The 26,170-nt window shown below is 41.5% G+C and overlaps 2 protein-coding genes and 1 pseudogene across 2 annotated transcripts in view; 2 read left to right on the top strand and 1 right to left on the bottom strand.

The window, feature by feature from the left end:
* Fbxl13 (F-box and leucine rich repeat protein 13) overlaps positions 1-26,170 on the bottom strand; it is a 198,368-nt gene that overhangs the window by 97,209 nt on the left and 74,989 nt on the right. Inside the window, exon 9 of the mRNA XM_027393433.2 lies at positions 23,072-23,201. Within this exon, the coding sequence (XP_027249234.1) occupies positions 23,072-23,201 (130 nt within the window). The remainder of the gene's footprint in view (positions 1-23,071; positions 23,202-26,170) is intronic.
* Positions 37-12,743, top strand: Lrrc17 (leucine rich repeat containing 17). Its single transcript, XM_035451616.1, has 3 exons — positions 37-808; positions 7,254-7,409; positions 12,346-12,743. Exons 1-3 carry the CDS (start codon positions 37-39, stop codon positions 12,741-12,743), a joined length of 1,326 nt encoding a protein of 441 aa, XP_035307507.1.
* LOC100759922 lies at positions 17,453-18,104 on the top strand (annotated as a pseudogene).

Below are 26,170 nucleotides of genomic sequence, written 5' to 3'. Positions count from 1 at the left end.
CTGTTCCACCTGCTGTGGGGCCAGCTGGACATCAGAATGCGCATAGTGACCATCTTGATTCTTCTCTGCTTCTGCAGAGCTGCTGAGCTCCATAAAGCCAGTCCTGGCACTTTGAGAAGCCAGGTCAATCCCAGCCGCAGCCGGGCAGGTGGCAGCAGGAAAGCCCCAGTCAAACGCTATGCACCAGGCCTCCCCTGTGATGTATACACATACCTCCATGAGAAATACCTGGACTGCCAGGAAAGAAAATTAGTGTATGTGTTACCCAACTGGCCTCAAGATTTGCTGCACATGCTCTTAGCGAGAAACAAAATCCGTGTGTTGAAGAACAACATGTTTTCAAGATTCAAAAGGCTGAAGAGCCTGGACCTGCAACAGAACGAGATCTCTAAAATTGAGAGCGATGCATTCTTTGGTTTAAACAAGCTTACCACCCTCTTGCTGCAGCACAACCAGATCAAGGTGCTGACGGAGGAGGTGTTCATTTACACCCCTCTCCTGAGCTACCTGCGTCTCTATGACAACCCCTGGCACTGTATGTGTGAGTTAGAAACGCTCGTTTCAATGCTGCAGATCCCACGGAACCGGAATTTGGGCAATTATGCCAAGTGTGAAAGCCCACCAGCAATGAAAAATAAAAAATTGCTGCAACTAAAGCCTGAAGAATTATGTGATGAAGAGGAAAGGGAGCAACTAGACCCCAAACCCCAAGTCTCAGGGAGACCCCCAGTCATCAGGCCGGAAGCCGACTCCACGCTGTGCCACAATTACGTGTTTCCCATACAAACACTGGACTGCAAGAGTAAAGGTGGGTGACTTCTTCCCTTTTCTGTTTTGGCAGGCTGTTCGAAAAGGTATCTAGTAATATTCCTCTCCCTACATCCCACGGTGCCTGGAGCTATCAGGTGGCCTTCACCACCAACAATGGAATCTGTGAGGTCCAATTCAAGGCAGCTGCTAACTAGGGAGCAGGAGAAGAGGACATAAGTTGGTAAGGCACCAGGCTAGCATGTGCCAAAACCTGGGTTCAACCCCAGACCCACATAAACTGGGAAGAGTGGCATACACCTGCAATCCCAGTGCTTGAGAAGTAAAGACAAGGGGATCTGAAGTTGACTACACAATGAGTTTAAGGATAGCCTGGGCTATGTGAGACACTGCTTCAAAACACACACTCCTAAAAAATTCACACCACCAAACAAAACAAAGCATACGCAAATGAAAACAAATTCAAGGTCATCCTCAGTTACCTGGGAGGTTGGAGGCCAGCCTGGGCTTCATGAGACCCTGTTTCAAAACCAGGGGTGTGTTTTGCTTTTTAGAGGACCCAAGTTTAATTACCAGCACATGTATCAGGTGGGTCATAACCACCCATACCTCTGGCTCCAGGGGAATCCACTGCCTCTGACCTGATGGACTGTCCTTGGTATCGTTGCACTGAGTGCTGGCTTTGTGCTGCCTTCTCCTGAGCCTTCTTTTGCACTACATAGATTACAGACTGAACCCTGGGCTGAAACTTCTGGTATTACTGAGGTTCTGTGGTTGAGTTTAGTTGAAACTGCTCTTGCTACAGTGGGTGTCAAACAGCAAGCAGGATTGAGCTCACCAGTTATCTGAGAAAAATACCAACCACATAAAAGACACAGACTACACCGTGCCATAAGAGGTGAGGGTTAAGCTGGGCATGGTGGCACACACCTTTGATTCCAGCATTCTGTAGGCAGAGGAAGGTAGATCTCTATGAGTTTGAGGCCAGCCTGGTCTCCAGGGCTATGTAGAGAGGCCCTGTCTCACTTGCTTCTTATTCTTGGGCCACCACCACTACTACCCACCAATGAGCAAAGTTCTTATTTTGTCTTTTTTCTCATAAAACATTTCTCTTGGCAAATATCAGCTAGAAAACATATTTTATTGCTTTCCTTTTGCAACTTATTGTTGCCTAAATATAATCATCCAAAAATACCCCACAAATTAATCCTCTTTGCTGCAAAACTGCAGGGAACCAATAAGAATAACATTTCATGACACATAAATTTACCTCATATAACACTGAGTCATAAAAGGACAACCCAAGTCCCTTTAATTGTTAGTGACTATGTAAAATTCAGAGTCTGTATTTTCATTTTTTAAATGTTTAATTGCAATGTGGTAGTAATTCTGAGAGTGTTTGTGATATTTTACAATGTGATATTTTAATTCATGTAAATGATGTTCTGCAATCCGATCAGAGTAACTGATCTATCACTTTAGACATTATCACTTGTGCTGGAAACATACCATATTCTCTCTGCTAGCTACTTGAGATGTACAATTGTTGTCAGCCATACTTATGCTATCATCTAGCACATCACAACAATTCCTCCCACCGTAACTGTTGACTAGCTTCTCTCCATCCCCAATACCAGGCAGAGCCTCAAACTGCAGACTACAAAATAAAGGCTAATTAATTCTTTCATAATTAAGCACAAATGCCTTTCACTGTGGTTCACATAAATCTGTCAACTCTATTCATTGTTTATTTTTCATTTTTGCTTTATTATAAATTCCTATTTTAAGTCTCATTCCTATGAGGAAAAGTCTATTAAACTCCTTTTTTTTTAGCATCCAGCATTGGACACTGGGTGACAATATTTGAGCTGATTTTCTTCACTCTGTCAAAGCAGTAACTTAAGCAGTTTTGACAACAGAAATACATAGCAGCTGAAAATCATGGCTAGAATTCAAATATGACACCTTAATCTGGTTTCTTTGTTTTGTTTTATAAATGGATAACAAATACTAAAATAGCAAATTATCAGAAATGTTCATTGCTAGGACCATGCTGGAGTGTTATCAATGCCTTTGATGATTCTACTATATATGTCACACAAAATACAGAGTCTCCAGAGACTTAAAGCATGTTACATTAGTGAACAAGAGCCACTCTCTAACTGCCTATGGTTAAATACATGGTAACTTATTCCTCACAGGCCTAAAGTAGTGCTGCCATAATCAACATGATAAATGTCATGTCATAAACAGCAAAGATGGGTTTAGAGAAGCTGTCCTTAGGAGGTCACAAGGCAGTAGTAATTTACCACTTAAGCTATAAGCCACCATGCAATACTATTCTCTTCCTTCACGACACCAAGAATTTACTCATGTCTCGTATGTACTCTCCCAATATTGAAGCCTCCTCCTGAGCTCTATACAAGAACAGCACACAGTGAACCCAAGCAGGGAACTGGTGTGGCTCCTTCCAGTGAGGGAAATCAATTCCCAACAGAGTAGCAGTAACTCAGATGACCCACACAGGGTACTAACTTGTGCCAATTCAACCACATAGACCTCAAAAATCACTATTTATACCTTAGACATCTGACAGAAACAAAATATATAATAATAATAGCTTTATTCATTGAGCAACAGGCACTTTGCCAACATAACTCAGCTTTTCAAAGGGAATGGGTGTGGAATTAGTTGAAAGGTACATTTATGCCATATTGACATGACTGGATTTTCCAAGAACACAAAGTATGAACTCTAAAACTACTTTCAGCTCTAAATTTACCAGAATAATGTGCCAGTTTTACTTTGAGGAATGTGAAGAGTTATATAGGCAAAGTGCCTCCAGGTACTTCTAACACCAGGGCCACAATGTTGCCCCTGATTTCAATAATAATTAAGACATTTAAATTTCTAATAAACAAGCTGACATATGTCTCTTTAACTACTACCATGTCTTCAAATTAGCCCTGAGGTTGCTGACAACCAAAAGCCTAAGTGGGAAAAATGATGAGGAGGAAATTCTCAATTTCCTCTTCAGAGTGAGGTTTTGTTGGCGGAGGGGTGGAGTGCGTAAGAGCTGATGGTAAATAGAGCATCTTTGGAGGTGTTTATCAAGAATATGGCCCCCAACTGCAAGCCCGGCACTCAGAGTTGGAAGCAAGGGATGGGTTGTTCAGAACCTTCCTTGTTCAAGTCATGAAGCAAGTTCAAAGCTAGGCCCTATCTTAAGCCTTCCCCTCCCCCACCTCAAAATGTTTTGCTTAGTGGTTAATGTGAAATACAGGTGCCAGATGGTACCTGGTCTAGAAATGAGAACATTGATGAAGTTTGGATTTGGCATGAGCAAGTGTGTATTTGTCTGTTCTCTATCAGAGATACACATTTGGCATCAAATTCATAATTCTTATTCACATTCAAGGCAAAAGAAGGGGCTGCTTTTCCTCATCACCACAACCAACGAGATTTCCCTGTTTGTTTCTAGGTCGTGGTAGGAAAGCTCTTGGCTTGCATTTCCTGCTACTTGCATATGCTATTTTTATTCAAGAGTTTGCTGACAACTCCAAGGTTGATTCTACAATTCATATTCTTTTTCTAAAACCCACAAAGCCATTGCTTAAATTGGGCTTCAGGGTATTTTTATACACATCTTCTCTACCCAATGATTTGTGGCTAACCCACTTTCAGCTCGTTTTACTATGGTTCTCCTGTCATCTGTCCTCAAGTCCGGTCCAGTTGATATGGGTTCAGTAGGCCAATTCTGGTCAATAGCCTTGCTAGAACTGAGGAAGTGCTGGTGCTGGTGACAAGGACCCAATGTCCCCTAGAGGACCTTGGCTTTGATTTGATTTGCTGACCCCACCTATTAGCTCTTCTTCCCCCACATACATGCATGTTTCAGGTGGGGTCCTAGACAGTGGACATGTCCATGAAACAGAAGGCTGGCACAGATAGACAACAGAGCGATAGTGCCTTAGGTGCCAGGTTAGCATGTTTAAATTGTGACCATGTAACTATGGGCAGATGATCTAACTGCTTTGTGCCCCATTTTCACCTCTATAAAATGAGGATAATAATGGGACTTACACAGTTCTCCTCCTTTAATTCTATTAAGAGTACCTAGATCAGGGCTGAGATAGTAAGAGACCAACAAGAAGGGGAAAGAAATTCCAGGAAGTAAGACTTGGAGGGGGTACATTAAGAAATGAACTTCCAATACCATCCCATTCAAGACCAGGATGGAAACACAGAACAGTCAGGAAAGTGCTTGCCATGAAAGCATGAGGCCCTGAGTTCAATCCTCAGCAGCCATGTAAAAAGTTGGGTATGGTTGCATATGCCTAGAATCCCAGCTCTAAGGAAGCAGAAACAGAAAGATCCCAGGGGCTCACTGTCCAGCCAGCCTAGGCTAATCAGTGAGCCCAGATCCCAGTGAGAGGCCCTGTCTCAAAACAAATGTGGGCATCTCCCGGAGACTTCTGACTTTCACAGGCATGAGTCTATATACCCAGAGAACATGCACATACATAAACACACATGCACACATGCACAAAAAGGTCATGTAATCTGGGCCGCTAAGAGGAAAGCAAAAACTAGGTCCAAGTCACTATGGTTGTAAATATACCTAGGGCTAAGAAATCATAAATTCCAGAGTCGTGTTTAATTAATATTTCATGGAACTATTCGCTTTTCTGTACCAAAAAGGGCAGTGTGGATAATGAACATCACCCTTCCTGGTTCTAAGAATTTTTGTTTTCCCAGAAAGCCCTTGGGCACCCTACTCTACAGATGTTCATCAGTCTGGCCATGTTATGGTTTCTTCTGGTTTTCCTTCATGAGAACCAGTCTCCTCCCTCCATAGGCTATAGTTGCCCTGACCAAAACTAATCCAGGTCTCTTTGTCTTGCTAGAGACCAAGAGAAATGGCAAGTCTCCCTGTACAACACAATGCAGGTGTGATTAACAATTTTTGAAAAGCATGATTTAAAGATAGAAACATAAATAGCAGAAGCTAAGATGAGGTGAGCATTGGTTTCCTACTGCCTTTGAGAAAATAACCCGCTCCTCCTGTCACGCTGCTATTGCTAGCTTGCTCTTCCCAAGAACCTGGATACTGCTGGAGCAGGAAGCTTTTGGGTGTGCTGAAGTAAACTCCATCACAAGGATTTGGGAATTATGTGGGTGGAAAGGGGGTCAGGTTGACAACACAAGCATGAATTTTAGCATCATCTAAGGAAAGCAGAAGTAAGATATAGTGCCTCTTTTCCCTGTATTAATTTTCTTTTTTTGATTTCAGTTTATATGTGGTCAGCCAAGAACTGAAAATATTAAGTAGAAAATTCTAGAAATAAACCACTTGTAAGGTTTTAGTGACTTAGTAAAGCAAACTTGTAATTGCTCTATTTTCCTGTATAATATTGTTGTTGAGCCCTTACTGCACCTACTTCATAAAGTAAACTTTGCCCCCAGCCTGTGTATACAGGGTTTAATGAGATCTGTGGTTTTAGGCATCTACTGGGGGGCCTTAGAATGTTGCTCTTGAGGATGGGGGGGGCGTTCCTATGGTTTGAAAGATCAGGAAGGTCGAAAGTGGGGTGTTTATGAGAATGGAGCCTGAGATCATTTGTTGGCAGAGGACACCTAAAATTGATGGATGTATGAAGCCATAACAGAAAGGAAACAACTGACGTGGAGACAGTGACAGTTCCTTAGGAGAAAAAGAACAAGAGAAGGAAACAGCAGACTCACTGATAGCTCTCCCAACCCCTGACTGAAAACAAGAGAGTTTATTCTAATTTACAGCACCAGATGGTAGTCCATTATCAAGGGAAGCCAACCTGGAGGAGGCAACTGAAACAGAGACCATGAATGCTGTTTATTGGCTTGCTTTCCATGGGTTGCTCAGTTTGCTTTTTTAAGCAATCCAGGACTGCCTGTCCTGGCACCACCCACGGTTTGTGGGGCACTTCCACATCAAACATTAATCAAGACAATGTTCCACAGACATGTATATAGCCCAATCTCATGGAAGCAATTCCTCATTTAAGGTGCCCTCTCCCAGGTGACTCTAGTTTGCATAGAGGTGACAAAAACTGACCAGTGCACTCTCTGCTTTCTGCCTGGTGTTATTCTGTAGCTCTTTGCTGGCCTGAAACTCACTATGTGTCCTATGCAGGCCTCAAACCTGCAGCAATCTCCCTATCCCTGTCTCCCATGTGCAATACCAGGCCCAGCCTTTCAAAATGTTTCCTGATCGGCATCTGGTGTCACCAAGATGGAGTTCCTTTGCTTCTCAGATGACTCAGAAGTCTTAGGTGTTGTGACCTGTGACCTACAGGGTCTTCCTCTTCGGCAGTTTCTACCTCTCTCTAGGGATGACACTTTGCCTTCTGCTAGCTCTTCCCCCACTAAGCTGGTGCTGCAGCCTCACAGGTTATAGAAAATAGGATCCAAAAACCTGTAACCTAAGCACTATTTACTTTTTCCAGAGTTGAAGAAAGTCCCAGGCAACATCCCTCCAGACATTGTTAAGCTTGACTTGTCATACAACAAAATCAGCCAGCTCCGACCCAAGGAATTTGAAGATGCTCACGAATTAAAGAAGTTAAACCTGAGCAGCAACGGCATTGGATTCATAGATCCTGGTAAGTCCCACTGCATGGCCCCCCTTCAAGGGGCAGCAGCTGTGCTGGGAGTTTCCTTCTATGGTAACATCTATAGTAAACACCATCTAGTTTAATAATAAAAGAAAACTAAGTTCAAAAAGCATGGGTTTTAATTACACATGATATTTAAAATAGAACTTGTTTGGTACTCAGAAGTATGGGCCAAAATGTTGCTTTACAAAGGGTGTAGCACTATCCAGTCATCCCTTGGTGTTCAGGGCCATTGTTCCAAGACCCCTCTCAGACACCAAAGTCCTTTTGTACAATGGCACACGTACATTCCCCCTTAATGCTTTCATTAATCACTCTTATTGATAAAACTTGGTATAACAAAATGTCCTATAAACCATTGTTATACTATATTGTGTACAGAGTAAGTCTAGTGAGTACACTACATATCCGGAACAAATGCCATTTTCAGCTATTTTTGATTTGTGGTTGGTTGAATCTGACAGATGCAGGGCACTGACTACACAGTACTAAGAAATATTTACTCAATAAGCCCAGAAAACAAAGGTGTCTACAGAATAGACACACACACACACACACACACACACACACACACACACACACACACACAGTGGAGGTGGACGGATTCTCACAACTATAGTCCAGACTGCTCGTAACTTCTCATTCTCCTGCCCTGGCTGGCTCTTATACAGGTGCACACTATCGCACCTGGCTCCTACACAGGTTGACACTATCACACCTCGCCCCTACTACAGGTGCATACTATCACACCTGGTTTCTACTACAGGTGCACACTATCGCACCTGGCTCCTACTACAGGTGCACACTATCACACCTGGCTCCTATTACAGGTGCACATTATCACACCTGGCTCCTAGTACAGGTGCATACTATCACACCTGGCTCCTAGTACAGGTGCACACTATTACACCTGGCTCCTAGAACAGGTGCACATTATCACACCTTGTTTCTATTACAGATGCACACTATCACACCTGGCTCCAATGCAGGTACACTCTCTCACACCTGGCTCCTCAGGTGCTTCTATTACAGGTTCACACTATAACACCTATATAGATTTTTAGAAATAGAATTAGGGCTGAGGAAATGGCTGCTTGGTAAAGTGGCTGCTACACAAGCACAAAGACCTAAGTTCAGATTCCAGCATCTACATAAAAGTGGGGCGCAGTGGCACACATGTATGACACATGTATGAGGATGCAAGGCCAGCAGCTGTAGCCAAACAAACGTGTCTCAGGTTCAGTGAGAATCTGTTTCAAAACTAAGACAGAGACTGAGGAAGGCATCTGATGTTGGACTTCACCTCCAGACACACGCACACATATGTGCACACCACCCACATGAACAGGCACATATATCACTCACACACAGTGGAAAAGACAGGAATGTGTGGCAAGGGGTCATTCATACACTGAACATGTATGTAATGGTTTTAAAATGGCAACTCAGATTTGATCCCGGAGAGTATTCATTACGCCCCATTTATGTAGTATAAATTCAAAACTAACTGCAAGGTGCTGGGTTTATCAATTTAGGTAAAACATGCTCAAATCAGGGTAAGACAGATTAGCCATACTCCTAGATTGAGATCAGTTCTCTTTTCTACCCTTTTGAGTCTCTCAACCCTTGCCAAGCAAAGCCTCTGGAGAAAAATGAATCCAGTAAATTCAGCAAAAACTAGATCTGGTAAGAACCATGGCTGCTAGCTATGACACACACTTGTGCCCTTGCAGTGTGCTTGCCGTCGAAAAAGCCCAGATAGAAAATGATCCTTTATAAGTAAAATACTTATTATAATAATGCAGCAATATGCAGCAAAATGCTAGAAACATTTTGAGTACAATTGTTTCTTCTTGTAAAAGAAAATAACTAGAGAGATTACTTCTGTGCCTTCATGTGTGTGGGTATACATGTGTGTATAGGCAGAGTTTGATAGTGTATTTTTCAGTCATTCTCCCTTTTATTTTTTGAGGCACAGTCTCTCACTGAATCTTAAGCTCACCAACCAGCTAAACTGGCCGGCCTGGGAGCCCCGAGATCCTTCTGTCCCCATCTCCCCAGCACTGGATCTGCAGGCCCACATTACCCTGCCCAGCCTTTTACACTGGTTCTGAGGACACAGCCCAGGTCCTCGTGCTTGGCAAGCCATCTCTGCAGCCCCTCTGCTTCCCTTAATAATAGCACAAGTACTAGAAGAATGCCATAATTCTAACAGATGGAAGCGAAAACTGAAGATGAATGTTCTGGGGCCACAAAGGCATATTTCAGAATTAATACATTGATTAAATATTACAAACTTACAACTTCAATTTTTAAAGGAACAATAATTGGCCACACTTACCTTAGCCTGTACACATGTTGTACTTTAAATGGCAAGATTAACAGCAATTTTCTCTTCACAGTAAACAAAAAGATATTTCTTTCTTACAGTCACTATACTAATGTTCATATCAGTTACTGGTATCCAGTCTCTACAAAGTCAGGCCACAGGTTAAGGAACCCAGAGGTAGAGACCCTCTTATGCCTCATGAGAACCACAGATCCATAGAACAAGCATGCTGTGCCAATGGTCCCTGAGCAAGCATCTAATTTCTGTGTAATATTATCACTCAAATCTCTGGTTGACAAAGCAACTGGATGCCAGGGTATAGCTTAGTGGTGGAGCACTCACAGAACAAGTACAAGACCCCGGGTTCAATTACCAGCAACACAGAGACACAAATACACACATGCAACCAATGAATGAAGATGACTCTTAGAGCGTTTGTTAAAATAAGCTAAATGCCAATGATTCTACAGCCTCTGTTAAATGTGGAAAAACAGTAAGCAGCTGTGCTGTAACAATGGTGCAGGCACAACAGCACCGTGAGATACAAAGAGCACTCCTCTTCTCCTCCTTCCCATCCTCCCTTTGCTTATTCAACACAAGGGAAGCATTTTCATCAATGCATATGTATTGAACCAAGTGCCAAGCACTTTTATTGGTAGGTCCTTTAGAACAAAAGAAAGTGATCTTAGAACTTAAATCAGACAAAATGAACTACAGCAGTTTTAAAAGACCTACTGTGTTTCAGGATCCTTGGGATGAAGCACTGCCCAGTGAATTCCTTAAGAGTTTAGGTTGCCTAGTGAGCAAATGTGGAGCACCAGACTGAAGAAGATGGTGACAGTCTAGAAAAACGCAGGGCAACTGTGGAGAAAAGGAAAGAAGCCACCTACTAGGGGTATTACTTCCTTCAAGAAACAAAACTAGCTCTCCTAGAGGCCCTAGATACACACACTTTAATAGCAACTGTAGCTCTTCTGAAATAGAACGCAAAACTATTTATTTGCATGTGCTTTCAATCCAGAGCACTGACTTGCTTCAAAAAAGTGAATTTGTGACAGCCTGATGTTAGAGTTTTAGCACATGATCCTCAAAACGCCTAGTTTCCAGAACTATCACAAGGATGGATCTGTCTCCCACCCCCACGCCTCAGGCTTTGCTTTGTCCAAAAAGAGAAAGCAGCCTGTTTGGGGTTTTGTCCAAGAAAAGATGATATGAAAATAGTTAATAGTATTAGTATACAGCATATTTCCAGATTCAAAAATAAAGATACTATGTTCTCATGAGGGCATTTTGAAGGAGTAATGCAAAAATGTTCAAAATAGAAACTAAATGTTTGAAGTCAGGAATGACCTGTAAATCTTGAAATATGTGATAGATCTTTATGTGTAGATTTCTTTGTTCTTGAAGAATTGTTTATTTTGTTATGTGTTATTTTGTTCTAATTGCTCATCATCCAGCTAAATCAAATGCATACAAATTCTGATAGTTACCACCACTTACCAAACTCAACCAGATGTTTTAAAAACACTGGTAGAAATTATTTGGCTTGGAACTCTACAAAAATAGACTCTCACCATCAGCGCTACTAAACCTGGAAAGATTATTTTGTAGACATTTTTAGAATTCACTGATAACCTAGGAAGCTGTCCTAGGTTTCTGTTTCCCTACACTAAGGTCTTACATTTGATACACTTTCCTCATTTATGCAGCACCCCCTTTCTGCAACATCTTCCCGGGAAGTACAAAAAAAATGTACACCAGAAAAGTGCACTTTTTACTAGGACATTCAGAGCACTGGGCAGAAATTGCATGGTATCAATACCTCCTGCAGGCCTTCTCCATGCCCCAGAAAAATGTTTAAAGTCTAGCTTTAAGGTGACTTTTTCAAATAAAAGCTTCAAAGTGACTTTTTCAAATAAAATATCACACACTGGTCTATGTAATCTAGGAAAAGCTTTGTTTGAATAAAGGTGTATTTCCTATTTTTGCATTTCTTCATATGCTCATTAGGGAGACACACTAAGAAACAACAACTCCCAATCCAGAAATCCTCTCCACAGTAATAGAGCCTTACTGACTAAACATTATACTAGAATATGATGCAAATCACAGGCAAAGGCACAGATTGCAAAGTCAGAAAGCCATTGCACTTCCAAAGGACCCATTCTGCACATGCTTTCGTAATAAGTAGTGGCTAGTCCTAAAGAAAGAAGGCCTCACAGTACATTTTTAATCCATTGGTAGGGTCACCATCTGGTTTAGCTCAGTGTCTTTATGCTAACAATGCATACTTCCTTCATACTTCTTCATGATAGGAAGTAGACTGCAACTAGAAGCAAGGCCCCAGCAAAGTTAGTTCCCTGTCCTCACAGTAGCATTGAGATGAAGCCTGCTACTCTCCCCCCTCGACAGTCTCTGCCCAACCTTCATGACTTGGAGACAGTTCAAATGAGAGGAGAAAACACTTAGGATTGCACATGTACTGGAGAGAATGCTGTAACAGCAAGAACTGAGCCTCTAATTGAAATCTGTGTTTGGTCTTATCATGTGCAGTTGTACAGTTTCCTTGCTCACTGGCTAACACTCTGTTTCTAGCTGCCTTTTTAGGGCTCACACATCTAGAAGAGCTCGACCTATCAAACAACAACCTGCAGAACTTTGACTATGGAGTGTTAGAAGATCTGTATTTTCTGAAACTCCTGTGGCTCAGAGACAACCCTTGGAGATGCGACTACAATATCCACTACCTATACTACTGGCTAAAGCACCACTACAATGTCCACTATAACGGTCTGGAGTGCAAAACACCAGAAGAGTACAAAGGATGGCCTGTGGGAAAATACGTTCGGAGTTACTATGAAGAATGCCCCAAAGACAAGCTGCCAGCCTACCCTGAGACTTTTGACCAGGATACAGAAGATGATGACTGGGAAAAGATACACAGAGATCACACAGCAAAGAAACACAGAGTGAGAATCACCATAGTGGGATAGCTGGGACTAGCAGGGCTGTGCTGTGCTGGCATCTGGAAACGGCTTGTTTACATTTTGATCAGTTGTGATTCCTATTTATACAGGGTTACCTAGCCACAAAGCTCCCTTTGGCCAGTCCCTAACTATTATTATGTTGTGGTAAATGTAGTAATCTAAGTATCCTGCTTATCTGCCCTCCTGTGAACAGATTGATTAGAGGGTTACACAGAGGGCCAGGACTAGTGGTGCATGCCTGTAATCCCAACATTCAAGCTGAGGCAGGAAGATCGTGATGCCACCCTGCCTGCATAGCCAGAAACGGTCTCAAAATAACGGAACTATTCCATGCTGGCCACCTGAGGGACTTGGATCTTAATATGGCATTAGAATTTCAGTCTCTTGCATATGTTTTTAATGGCTTTTTGAAATAAAAGTTAAGAAAGAAGTTTCATTTTTATATGTCTTTCTATAGCTCCTTATACAATCCAAAAAAATGATCACAATGAAGTCACAAAGAATTGTCTGTCCCACTCGTGCCAACCCTCTGCTGTTGGCATTTTGGATGCCTGTATGCTCTAGATTATGCCAGTCTCAATCACTCCTCACTGATTAATGAAAGAAAAGGCCATCACAATAGGCAAATAGAAACTATGAGACATATAGTATGAGAGGCTGGTCAGAACAGCTCCGAGAAGCCTGGGTAGATGGTGTGAATCATGAGCCCTGAAGACCTGTAACCACGGCCAGTGAATGTGGTAGCAATGCTGTTTATTTGTTTTTATCTGTGTCAGGAAGCCACTTGTCATGGGTTAGAGTACTTCTCCGGTATCAAGACATTGGTACAAAGTTTAGCCTCTGGTCGTCTTTGATTCTTCTGCAAATGCCCACGCATGAAAGATATCTATGATAGATAGCACTGAGCACTGTAGAGAATGTCAACAAATGCTGAGCACTGCACTAAAGGCTTCTCATAGTCTACTTGTGATTCACGGGATCCCTACAAGGGCCTGTTATCTACCTTTCAAAGATGAGAAATCCACAGTTCAGGGGAGTGGGTAACTTGGACAAAGCCACATAGCTGGGAAACATGGCCCTTGCCCTTGACTACCTGCATCAGAATGTCCAGAACCAGATCCCACCCCCCCCCCAAAAAAAACATAGCAGATGTGAGGGGCATTATGCCTTTGCTCCCAGGAACACCAATGAGAGTAGCTGGCAAGACAGACACTCTAATCTGTATTAATATGCATAGGAAACCAAGATATGGAAAGCCAGAGGAACTGCCAGCAGTGCTGGTTTGGTTTAGGTTATTTGTGTGGACTATGAGGATCTGAACACCTTACAGAATTCACCAGAGGTTTGGATATAGGAAATGCAAATCCCTCATTACACACTAGGAGTCATTAAAGACAGCTGTTAGCTTTACAGATGCCCAAGAGGTACAGCTTCATTCATCATTGTTCTGAACTTCCAAGTAGAGAAGTAAGAATGAGGCCACAAAGCAGTCAGGATTTGGTGTCAGAGAATCCAGGTGTTGCCTCATTGACAGCAGGGGGATTATCCCTAGTCACAAAGGATTGGAAGGATGGAGGCAGATGGAGGGTCCAAATTGTTCTCTGCTTCAAGTTTTAGAGGCTAGTTGGGGATTTTATTGGTTGACTTTTATATCCAACATCATCCCCTGGGATGTATTTTGAAATAGGCTCTGGAACACATTATAATAGAAATTACTCTGGACCATCCCAGAGCTAAGTGAGTTGGAATGCTGGTGTTGCTCAGAGCTGTAACTGAAGTTATGTTTTTGAAAGCATAAGGTTTGCTCATTTCCAGTTGAGAATTTCAAGGAAGTGCAATCAGTCCTCTGCTACCAAGTTCTTACTCAATGATAGCTACTCAATGGCCTGACTTTGGGCATTCCTTTATGTTCAGTAGAGATCACTGTAAGGTATGTGATAATTCTGAGATATACATATTTGAGAAAGTATGCTTAAAATTTAGCATTTGGATAAAGTTATGTTTTAAAAAATCTTTCTTCTAGACCAACGGTTCTCTGAGTTTTATAAGTGAAATTTGCTCTGAGTTGAAGTCCCCTAAGCCTAAGCCTGTCACTGCCGGCTTAATGCCCAGTTACTCGGGAAAGATAGTTAACATTATGTAGTTCCTTTATTTCATTCACTAACAATCTCTTCCTCTGGAGCCTAGTCCCTCTGGAAATGCACGTTTTATTTAAAGAAACCTGAGCTATTATTCTTCTGCTCTGACAAATGATACAGTTCAGCAATGAGTCCACTTGCCCAATTCCATAAAAGTGCTCTACTACCTGCCTTTAAACTGTCTTAAGATACCATTTTATGGTTCACACTCCTTGAGCTTTTATATCTGTGTGGCACTCCTGTGCCAGGCAGCCAGGTGGCCAAAAGTTCTGCCAATATTTATCTTCAATCTTAAAATTAGAAACCCAAACCTCTGGCCAGAAATATGTGTAATTCTATATACACCAGTAGAACACTAGAGTGGGCAGGGGTGGAAACTCTTTGTCTTTTAATACACTCGAGGTTACAAGAATTAAACATAGTTTTACTAAATCATTGGTGGCGAATTAAAAATATCATGATAGTTGAGACAGGTTGCTTCCTTAAAAATAATGTCAAGATTTGGTCAAATTTGCTTACTTAATTATTGCCATGATAAAGATATTTGGGCCAAGAATCACTGTATTTTAAAAATATACAGAAAAACTAATAAACTAAGAAAATATGTTTGTGCTATCTTGATCCCAACACAAGCATCAGTTTCATATATTCTAGTCACCATCTACATCATCATCAGCTATAATGAACACATAGTCAGCACACCCATTGCATAGGAAAGGCTTTGACCCACAGATTTTTATTATCTGAAGATCTCTACAATCATAGCAATGTAACTTATTTCCCCTTTATTCCAAACTGCCTAGTGGGCCTGTCCTAAACACCAGAAAACCTTTACATGGAAGTCAGTTTCAAAATTCAAGAAAGGATTATAGCTATGTCTATGTTTAAAAAGAAGATAGATGAGTAAAAGGAAAGGATGGCATTTACACAACACATTGGAAAATGAAACAAAGTACTCTTAAAATTCAACAATAAGGAAACAAGCCGATTTTAAAAATGGGCCCCAAACCTTATTAGAACTAGGTGTGGTGGTGTATGCCTGTAATTCCAGTACTCAAAAGGTAGAGGTAAGGGGATCACCAGAAGGTTAAGGCCAGCCAGGGCTACAAGATCCAGTCTCCGATGGACAACAAATGAACACAACACCTTAACAGATATGAGTGTGAGCACAAGGAGCACAGGCCATCAAGGAAATGTGAGAACAGTGGTCGGATGTTGTCACATGCCTTCAAGAATGACCAAGCTCTGGGACAATCACGGTACCAAGTGTGAAGCAATAAGGACACTTGTTCACCATCATCAGAATGCAAATGAATGTTGGCATCCTGGAAAATAGTTCAGTTAATTTCTTACTAAATTAAATATATTCTCATATATAATTACCAATTATACTTCGTAGTACCTAACCGGCTCTTCAATATTTCCCGAAGACTAATTATAAAGGTCTGATTTCCAGCCCGAGGCACCACTGGGAGGTGGCAGAACCTCCGGACTAAAACTCCTACACCATCAGTGAAAAACAACCTTGTTCTTCTCATTTATTCACCCCAGGAATTTTTCCTAGCAACAGAAAACTAACATAATTTGTGTCTACAATAGCTAAGCACATCATGTGCATGCATACAGCTTTAACATGGGGTAAGCTTGAAGACATTATGCTAAATGAGCTAGTCACCAAACAATAACCAGTCTGTTATTTCACTCACATGGAGTCCTGAGTCAGCACATCCATACAGACAGAAAGCAGAAGGAGCTAAGCAAAGGAGGAAGTGGGGAGTCAGGGATTTAATGAGTGATGAGATCCAGCTTTCTGTGACAGAATAGTTCTAGAGACAGATGGTCATGGTTGCACAATGTGAGGATACTTAATTCCACAGAACTGACACATATGGGGTTAAAATGGTAATTTATATGCTGTGTGTATCTTTAAAAAGAGCCAAAAAGTTGGCTGCTTGAAGCAATTAACAAAATTAACAAAATTAACAATATATAAACTAGTCTGGCCAAGAAAAAAACACAAATAAATAACTAGTATTGCTAAAAATGAGGCATGAAAGAGAGCTTGTTAGTGCCAACTTTACAGAAATAAAGAGGATTATCAACAGTTATACCCCAACTACAGGAAGTGCTATCAACAGTTATACCCCACAGGAAGTTGACAAATTTTCAGACATTCAAAATGTCAAAACTGACTCAAGAAATAAAATCTAAATAGATCTATAATAAACAAAGACTGGAAATAAACAACAGGGAGCCTCCAACAAAGAAGAGCCCGGGACCAAATAGCTTCATTGGCAGATTCTACCAGACATTTAAAGGATAAGTGACACTAACCCTTCTCTTACTCTTTAAGGAGAGAGAGAGAGAGAAAGAGAGGACTCATTCTTTAATGCCAGTATTATCCTAACAAGGACACCAAATAGATATCATAAGAAAGAAAATAAAAGACTAATAATCCTTTAAAATATACATGCAGGGCAGACGAATCCCCCGCGTGCAGAGGGTGCTGAGGCAGGGGCTGTCGGGCACAGCGCGTGGGCTGCGGCCAAGGCCACCCCTCCCCTCCCCTCCAAAGCCATGGCTTCCAAGCTTCTGCCCAGAAACCTCAGGCCGCACAGCTCGGGTAAGGGCACCGTATGCGAGAGGATCACCCAGAACTTTGGCCTCCAGCATCTCTCCAGTGGCCACTTCTTGAGGGAGAGCCTCGAGGCCAGCACAGAAGTTGGTGACGCGGCAAGGCAGTACCTAGAAAAAGGTCTTTTGGTTCCAGATCGTGTGATCACATGATTAATGGTGTCAGAACTGGAGACCCGGAGCACACAGCACTGGCTACTAGGTGGCTTCCCGAGGACATTAGTACAGGCAGAAGCCTTGGACAGAATCTGTGATGTGGACCTAGTGATCAGTTTGAATATTCCCTTTGAGACACTTAAAGAACGTCTGAGCCAACGATGGATTCACCCTTCTAGCAGGAGGGTCTATAATCTGGACTTCAACCGACCTCAAGTGCTGGAGGTCGATGACATTACTGGTGAGCCACTTGTCCAACAGGAAGATGATAAACCTGAAGCAGTTGCTGCCAAGCTACGGCAGCCAAACCAGTCATCGAACTATACAAGAGCGAGGGGTGCTCCACCAGTTCTCTGGGATGGAGACTAACAGAATATGACCTTAAGTTTACATGCTTTTCTCAAACAAGATCACACCTATTCAATCCAAAGAAGCATAGTGAGCCTGCCATCGAAAGAAGCAAGAAGACATGGTCGTTCGTGTCCTTCTGGTGCCCTGGCCAAATCAGAAGCTGCAGCATCTTTTCTAGTGTAAGTGATGAAATAATGAAGAAAATCTAGTGGGTAGAAAGAATTCACGAAGAAGAAATGCTCCCCCTGCCTTTGGAAAGAAGCTGCAGTTCTGCAGGTGGGAAAGCAGGAACAGGCTGGATTTCCACCAGCATTGAGCCTACACTCTCAATGGGTTGGCAGCCATGTGCTGCTATCCTAGCCTGTTTGCATGCAAAGGTGGTAGAATCCCTGGCTCATGCCACCTTCCACAGGCTGTTGAACCACAGCACTGTAAGCCTGAGAACTTGAAGGGCTGTGGTTCCAGCTTGTCCCCTGCCATACCCTCTTGATGACACTTGAATTGATGCTAATTGCACTCAGTGACTGTTTCTCCCCCCCACACACACACACCTTAGACATCCTAGTTTCTGCTGACTGTGTCTTCTCTCATCCACTTGCTCCCTTCATATGCTACCCAGTTTCTGCATTTTCCCTTCTAACTTCCTCCTTCTACAAGCTGAGAACCAGGGGACTGGATTCAGTCCCTTTGTACTGGGAACTGAGCCAGGCTGCTCTGCCTGTCTTGAACCCACTCTGTACCTTCTATTGTTTAAAAAGGATTCCCCAAAGTCCCTGGAAGTTCTCAGAAGAAATGTGGGACGATCGCATCTTCTGCATAGAAGTAGTAATTGTATGGAAATCACTGCACCAATGAGATGGGTTAGGCTTCTTTACTCAAGGCAAGAATGAGTATTGAACATGCTGCTAAATGTTAATACTGACAGTGTTGTCCGTCTATGAGTGATCCAAGCAGTATGCAAATACCCTTAGGAAAATGTTAGAAAATAAAATACGACAGTATGCTAAAAGGATAGTACATGATGCATGAATAAGACTGGTCATAGAGAAGCAGCTGTGGAAATGGAGGACATGAGTGCAGAAGCAGACTCGATAGCAAGAGGAAATGGCACATGGGTGCTAATTGCACACTGGGCAGGAGATGATCACAATACAATATATACATGCATAAAATGCTATCACGAGACCCATTACTATGTGTAATTAGCATGTGCTAATAAAAACAATAAAAATTAAAATCTATAGCAGTGACACCACCACTTTGTTGAAACCAGCCTACCTGATTTCCCCACTAATGTATTTAGTAAATACTTTTTGTTCAATGATTATAAAAAGTTCAGGTGACCAACTCAGGGCAACTTGAACCTGTGTTTCTGGGCTACAGTCATTCTTATTTGCTCAAAAAATAACTAGCTCTTATTTCCTTTGAGGTGTAACAAAAGGAAAGTAGTTCAATGCACAAACACCACTCAGTGTGATCTATGCTATATTAATAAAGTGGGAGGTGGGAAACCAGTGATGAAGCTAACACATTTGATAAAAATCCAGCACATTTATGAGAAAAAACCTGCAGTGCAGAATAGAAGGGAATTTACTTAATTGAATTAAGAGCATTGTGTGGAGGGGTTACCAACAGATAATATCTTACTTATTATGAAAGCCTGAGACTTTTCCTCTGAGACCAGGGACAAAACAAGAATGTGAGCTTCCAGAGCTATATCCTCACATTCCTCAGAAACTCACTCCAGTCTTCATTGTTGCTGTCATCAAAATCATAAGTCAAACTGAAGCTTTAAACATTACTTCCAAAGTTCACTTTTTTATTTTTAAAATACAGATTTAGTAAACAATACATTTTTCATGTGTATTTCTTTCTTTGGGGGGGGGCGCGTTTCTCTGTGTAACCATCCTGGCTGTCCTAGAACTAGCTCTCAACACCAGGATGGCCATGAACTCACAGAGATCCAACTACTTCTGCCTCCCAAGTGCTGGGATTAGAGGTGTGGGCCACCAATACCCAGCTCTATATGTTTTCTTGTATGAGTACGTATAGAGATATATGTAGAAGGATATAAAGAGACAGAAACAGAGGCAAAGAGTGTAAGGTTTATAATTATTTTATCTACCTTTAAGACTACAGAAAAAGTCAGTCACTTTGGAAATCAGTATGGTGGTTTCTCAGAAAATTGGGAGTCAATCTACCTCAAGATCCAGGGATACCACTCTTGGGCATATACCCAAAGGAGGCACACTCATAACACAAGGACATTTGCTCACCTGTGCTCATAGCAACATTGTTCATAATAGCCAGAACCTGGAAACAATCTAGATACCCCTCAACTGAAGAATAAAGAAAATAGGGTATATTTACACAATGGAGTATTGCTCAGCTGTTAAAAACAATGACATCAAGAAATTTGAAGAGTTAATGGATGGAACTAGAAAAAACTCATCCTGAGTGAGGTAACCCAGATCCAGAATGACAAATGTGGTATGTACTTACTCATAAGTGGATATTAGCTGTAAAGTAAAGGATAACTGAACTACGATCCACAGACCCAGAGAGGCTAGGTAGCAAGGCAGGCTCAAGGGGGGCTGCATGAATCTCCCTGGGAAGGGGAAATAGAAGAGATCTCCTGGGTGGACTGGGGACATGGGAACTCAAGGGATAGGGTTGGGGGGGAGTACTGAAAGAGATGGCTGGAAAGGGGAGCTTTGTGGCATCAGTCAGAAACCAGATACAAGGGAAACCTTACAGTTTCCTTTATAGATGACCCCAGCTAAGACTCGTAGCAATAGTGATTAGGTAGCTTGAACTGGCCCTCTCCTGTAATCAGATTGGTGACAACCCTAATTATCATCAGAGAGCCTCCATCCAGTAACTGATAGAAGATGCAGAGACTCACAGGCAAACATTGGACAAAATGCAGGGAATCCTGATGAAGAGAGGGAAGAAGGATTGTAGGAGTCAAAGAGGTCAAGGACATCACAAGAAAACCCATAACCTAACCTAACCTGGCTCTCTTTGAGTTTAAGGCCAATCTGGTGTTTACAGCAAGTTCCAGGACTGCCAGGACTGCAGAGAGGCCCTGTCTCAAAAAAACAAGAAACAAAATCTATAATATGCCTAGAATATAAATTACAAATGGTCTTGGTACATCAGAAATTAGTGATTCCTTAAGAACCAGAGTCTGGCCAGACAGTGGTGATGTATGCTTTTAATCCCAGGACTTGGGAGGCAGAGGCAGGAGAATCTCTGAGTTCAAAACAAACCTGGTCTACAGAGTGAGTTCCAGGACATCCAGGGATGCACAGAGAAAACCCGCCTTGGAAAACCAAAAATAAATAAAAATTTAAAAAGAACCAGAGACTGATGTGACCAGATTGAATGAGAAACAGACACCTAGGAATAGCTTCTGTGGAAGCAAGGATAACATTGCATTCTTACATGGTCATAGCATGGAATTTAAGAGTATGATAATATATTCTCATTAAAAGTATAAAAAGGGGGACTGGAGAGATGGCTCAGAGGTTAAGAGCACTGACTGCTCTTCCAGAGGTCCTGAGTTCGGTTCCCAGCAACCACATGGTGGCTCACAACCATCTGTTATGAGATCTTGTGCCCTTTTCTGGTGTGCAGATATACATGGAAGCAGAATATATACATATTTTATACATAATAAATGAAATCTTTAAAAAAAATAGAATGGCATTCTTTTTTTAAAAAAAGTATAAAAAGGGAGCTAAGAATAAGGCCAGAGAGCTACATAGCTGTGCTCCTTTTCAACCTTCAAAGGAGATCCTAAGCAAGAAAATTAAAATGGGGAAAAGATACAAGAATAGGAATAAACAGACATAATAATAACGTGTTTATCTGCTGGGCACTGAAAAACATGAAATGACAAACTGCAAACAGGAAGAAGTTTAACATGTATTCCAGTGCAATACAATCATTCATGAAGCTATATTTTTCCTTCAGTACCAGCAGCAACCAATATAAATGTGTCATTTTTCTGTGATGTCTTTATTTATAAAAAAAATAATGTAAAGATACATTTGAGACTCTTGTGCATTCCTCCCTGTTTCACCAAACTTGTTCCAGGCAAGCCCCTGTCATGTATTTGGAGTGTTCTAGACCCATGCATGTCTCTTATGTTACTATATGTCCTTAAAACATATATACATCATTGCAGTTGCATATTATTTTTTCACATTGAAATTCTCCATAAGTTATACACAGAGTATAAGTTTGTGTGTATGTCACTCCGTAACTTGACTTTCCCTCTTAACTTTTCCAAAAGCAACTTATACTTTTCCAAAGTAAGATGTTAAATACACATGTGAAATTTTTTCTCATTATCTGGAATTAGTTGGCTAAATACTTTTAAAATCCATGGTTTCCTCTGGGGGAATAAGTAAAAAACTGAATCTCAAGAAACACATAGTTTAAAGATTAAACAGCACAGTGCAAGCACAAAGTGGCCTTGGAAAACTGAAAATAACTTAAATACCAGCAACAAGAAAGCAGGCAAGCAAATTACAGCATATCTATTACACAAATATTATTTCACAGTCATTGAAAAGAATTTAGTAAATCTGTAAGTAGTGACATAGAAACATTTCCAAGATAAAGGAAAATGCAAACAGCATGATCTTCTTAACCCGTTCTTTAAACCTTCAGAGTTACCAGTGGGAGAAAATGGAGGGCAGAGGAGAGTAATGTCAATGTCATCCATTCCTAAGTCATGTATATGTCAAAGCTATTTTAGGAAAACTGACAAAGTGAATGGATGGTTTGAGGAAGATGAAAGGGGATGCTGTTACGGCCCATTGACAGACTTTGTTTAAAATGGGAATATATTCTAGTTTTAACAGACAAATTGATGATACATACATAAAATCTAGACAAATGAAAAAAAAAGTGGTCAAAAAGAATGGTTTACAAAAGATCATTTCCAGAAACATACAATCTAGCAACACTGGAGTCTCCTCTTAACTTTCCCACTGTGAGTGGACACAGCAGAGCAATACAGGCCACTGGTGTGAGCATACTTACTGACAGCTTTCAGAGTTTTTGTTCGGAAGAAACAGCCTCGAAAGTTCAGGCGCAGCACATTTAGACGCCACTTTTGCAAAGTAGTCACTACAAATTTGTCTTCAATGTTTTTTACTGTGGAAAAATCAATCTAAAAGAGATAAATGAAAAACATTAAGAAATAATATCTATTTCATATAAAATTTTTAAACATTTTAAAGCATCAAATACTAGAAGCTCTTCATGGATTCATTTCCAAACAGAAAAAGACTTCTCTAACATGCAAATATTACAAAATAAATACTATACTCACAAACGTACTTCCAAAAGCATGGGATTTGGCCAGTGAAAAATAAAGTACACTCAGCTAAAAATTTTAAACACATTTGTTTTCAAGTGGTGGGTCAAACCCCATGCATTCGATGCAAGCACTCTATGGCTGAACCTGTGTACTCAATGTACACACAGCATACAGTCCCTTTTTGAGTTAAGACAAAGTAGAAACCAGTGAGATCTCATAGATCAAAAATCTGGGAGAACACAGAAAGTTTGTAACAGCAAGTATTCTTTAATTCCATTTACTTTGGTGATTATTGGTCAATCAAGAATTTACAATGAGATCATTTATAAAAGAATGAAGAGTAGAACTTTAATAGCAAAAGGAGATAACCTAATGTCTTCTGATTAGATGGATGGAATAAATGGAGAAACTGCATGCAGGGGAACACTGGATGGAAATTGAACTTGGGGCAAAAGAACTCCTAAACCAACACAGCCCAGCTATGCTGCACTCTGACTCAGTCCAGGAAAGAAATTCCTTACCGAGGAATTTAATGACAAACTGTTTTCACGAGCATTTCTTGATGCCATTCTTTTGATGGGAGTTGCTCCTCAGAACTCAGGCTTCCCTTTTAAAAGAAGCTGGAGAACAGAGGTCCTGTGCCACCAATTGGGAGAAGAGCAAGTGGCAGGTGATGGGTTTCCTCACTCATGTTTAGTAATTAAGCACACACTTTGTGGGCAGCCAGATTACAGTCTGAATTCTAACCAAGGCACTTACTAATATGGGTTATTATTTAACTCATTTTCTCACCTGTAAAATGAGAAAAATGAAGATGCCTGTGTAGGGAGGTGACAGGATAAAGTGCGTAGAACATCACCCAGAGTACACAGCGGGCTTACATAGCAGCTATTCGTTACTAGTTCCAAAATTATGGTCAGCCATGACAAAATGTGAAGTAAATACCTTTTCAAACTGTGCAAGGCATATACCAAGCCTGCTTGATACTGTCAATGCATCTGCACACATACAAGAGGCCCATGCACACAGCCCAGCTTTTTCTAACGTGGCTTTGGGGCTAAAGTTTTTAATACTATCATTGTCCTGGTGCTGTGTCTACATTCCTTTTATGAACTGGAAATCACTGTACTTCTCATTCCAAAGGGACTCTGAGGAGTCTCATGGCCACAATAAAAATGAAGCATGCACTGTCCCTTGGTGACTGCTTACGTCTCTTGAATGATACTGCAATCTGAACAACAGGGATTGCTTATCTGTTATCAGTCAAGCTTCAGTGGTCATCATCTTCCCTGCTTTCTAAAATTATTTCATAGCTGACATCATCACTTTCCTCATGGATAATGACTGGAGGACTGATGACACCAAGTACTCACACTGACCTGTGTCCAGGTGGCCAGGCACTAGGTACAAAATCTGTTCCACTGTCTTATAGCAGCTAAAAGGAACAGGTAGGGTGCCAGCAACTACAGAAGAAAGTCAACTCCATGCCCATACATCCTATGAGGAAACAAACCATCCGGTCCTGATGGGACCACTCTTTTCTCCCTGTGTGCAAGACTGGCAGGGAGCTAACCAATAAGGTATGCCTGCCTCGTTTGGAGTTTAAGAAAGTGATTCTAAAACCTGAGCCTGCAAGGAGGGTCTGAGAGGATTGCAAAGGCCAACTGCTGATTGCTACTCTGAGTTCCTGATTCAGTAAACCCAGTGAGTTGATGGAGCCTAAGAATTTGTGTCTCCCACAAGCTCTATGGTGTTGATGCTCTTGGTTTCAGGACCACACTCCAAGAACAGATGGTTTAAAAAAACAAATTTCTTGTTTATGTGACAGCTGAATACAAGTGCTTTGGAATTAGAAAAAGCCAGCACTTCTGCCCAGAGACCTGTTGGATACAGGTGTAGAAAATACAAGCCAATGGCAGGGAAGAACAAAGCCAGAGAAGACAGTGTTCTTGAGTTCTCCCTTCTCTTATTTCTGCTTTTGCCCCGTGATGTTCAAGTGTGGTACAATTATAAGGAGGCTATGAGATCTTCTTGTTTATCTGTCAGTCCTGGCTACCCAGAGTCCATATAAATGCCTGCTCCCCTCAGTTCTGCAAGCCATCAGCCAAGCACAGTAAGGAAACACCTTCTCTCTTTCAGAGCTATACAGTCATGAGCTATGAGGTGATCATTACAGATCATATGCTCCCAAGCACCACCACCACCACCACCCTCAGGATGGAGAGATGGTTCAGCAGTTAAGAGCACTTGCTGCTCTTCCAGAGGAGCCAGGTTTGGTTCCAAGTGCTCACATGGTAGCTCACAACCATCTGTAACTCTAGTCCCAAGGATGTGATGCCCTCTTCCTGCAGGTTTCAAGCATGTATGCAGTGCATAGACATACATGCAGGCAAAATACTCACACACATAAAATAATTATAAAAACTAATAATGAAGAAAAAATTATTTATTCCTCACCCCCAGGCTGGGGGGGGGGTGTTAAGACAGGGTTTCCCTATGTAGCTCTGGCTGTTCTGGAACTCAGAGACCCACCTGCCTCTACCTCCTGAGTACTGGGATTAAAGGCATGCACCATCATGCCAAGCTCAAATTTTTTCTTAAAAGTTTCTTTCTCACACTCAAGAGTTCAACACACCGGCTTGTTCATCAACAGGAATAAGAACAAAAATAAGGAAACAAGGATGAGGTGCAACTTATCTAACAAAATGGGGCTTTGCTTCGATGTAAAAATAATATCCAATCTACATATCCTGCCATGTAAATTTGAAAATACAGATATATCTTTTAAGATAGTGTTATTCTCTACTTTTACATCTTCC

This window comes from Cricetulus griseus, assembly GCF_003668045.3.
Source record: "Cricetulus griseus strain 17A/GY chromosome 1 unlocalized genomic scaffold, alternate assembly CriGri-PICRH-1.0 chr1_0, whole genome shotgun sequence".
Classification (NCBI taxonomy): domain Eukaryota; kingdom Metazoa; phylum Chordata; class Mammalia; order Rodentia; family Cricetidae; genus Cricetulus; species Cricetulus griseus.
The sequence above is the reverse complement of the archived record's forward strand: the minus strand, read 5'-3'. Positions and strand labels throughout refer to the sequence as shown.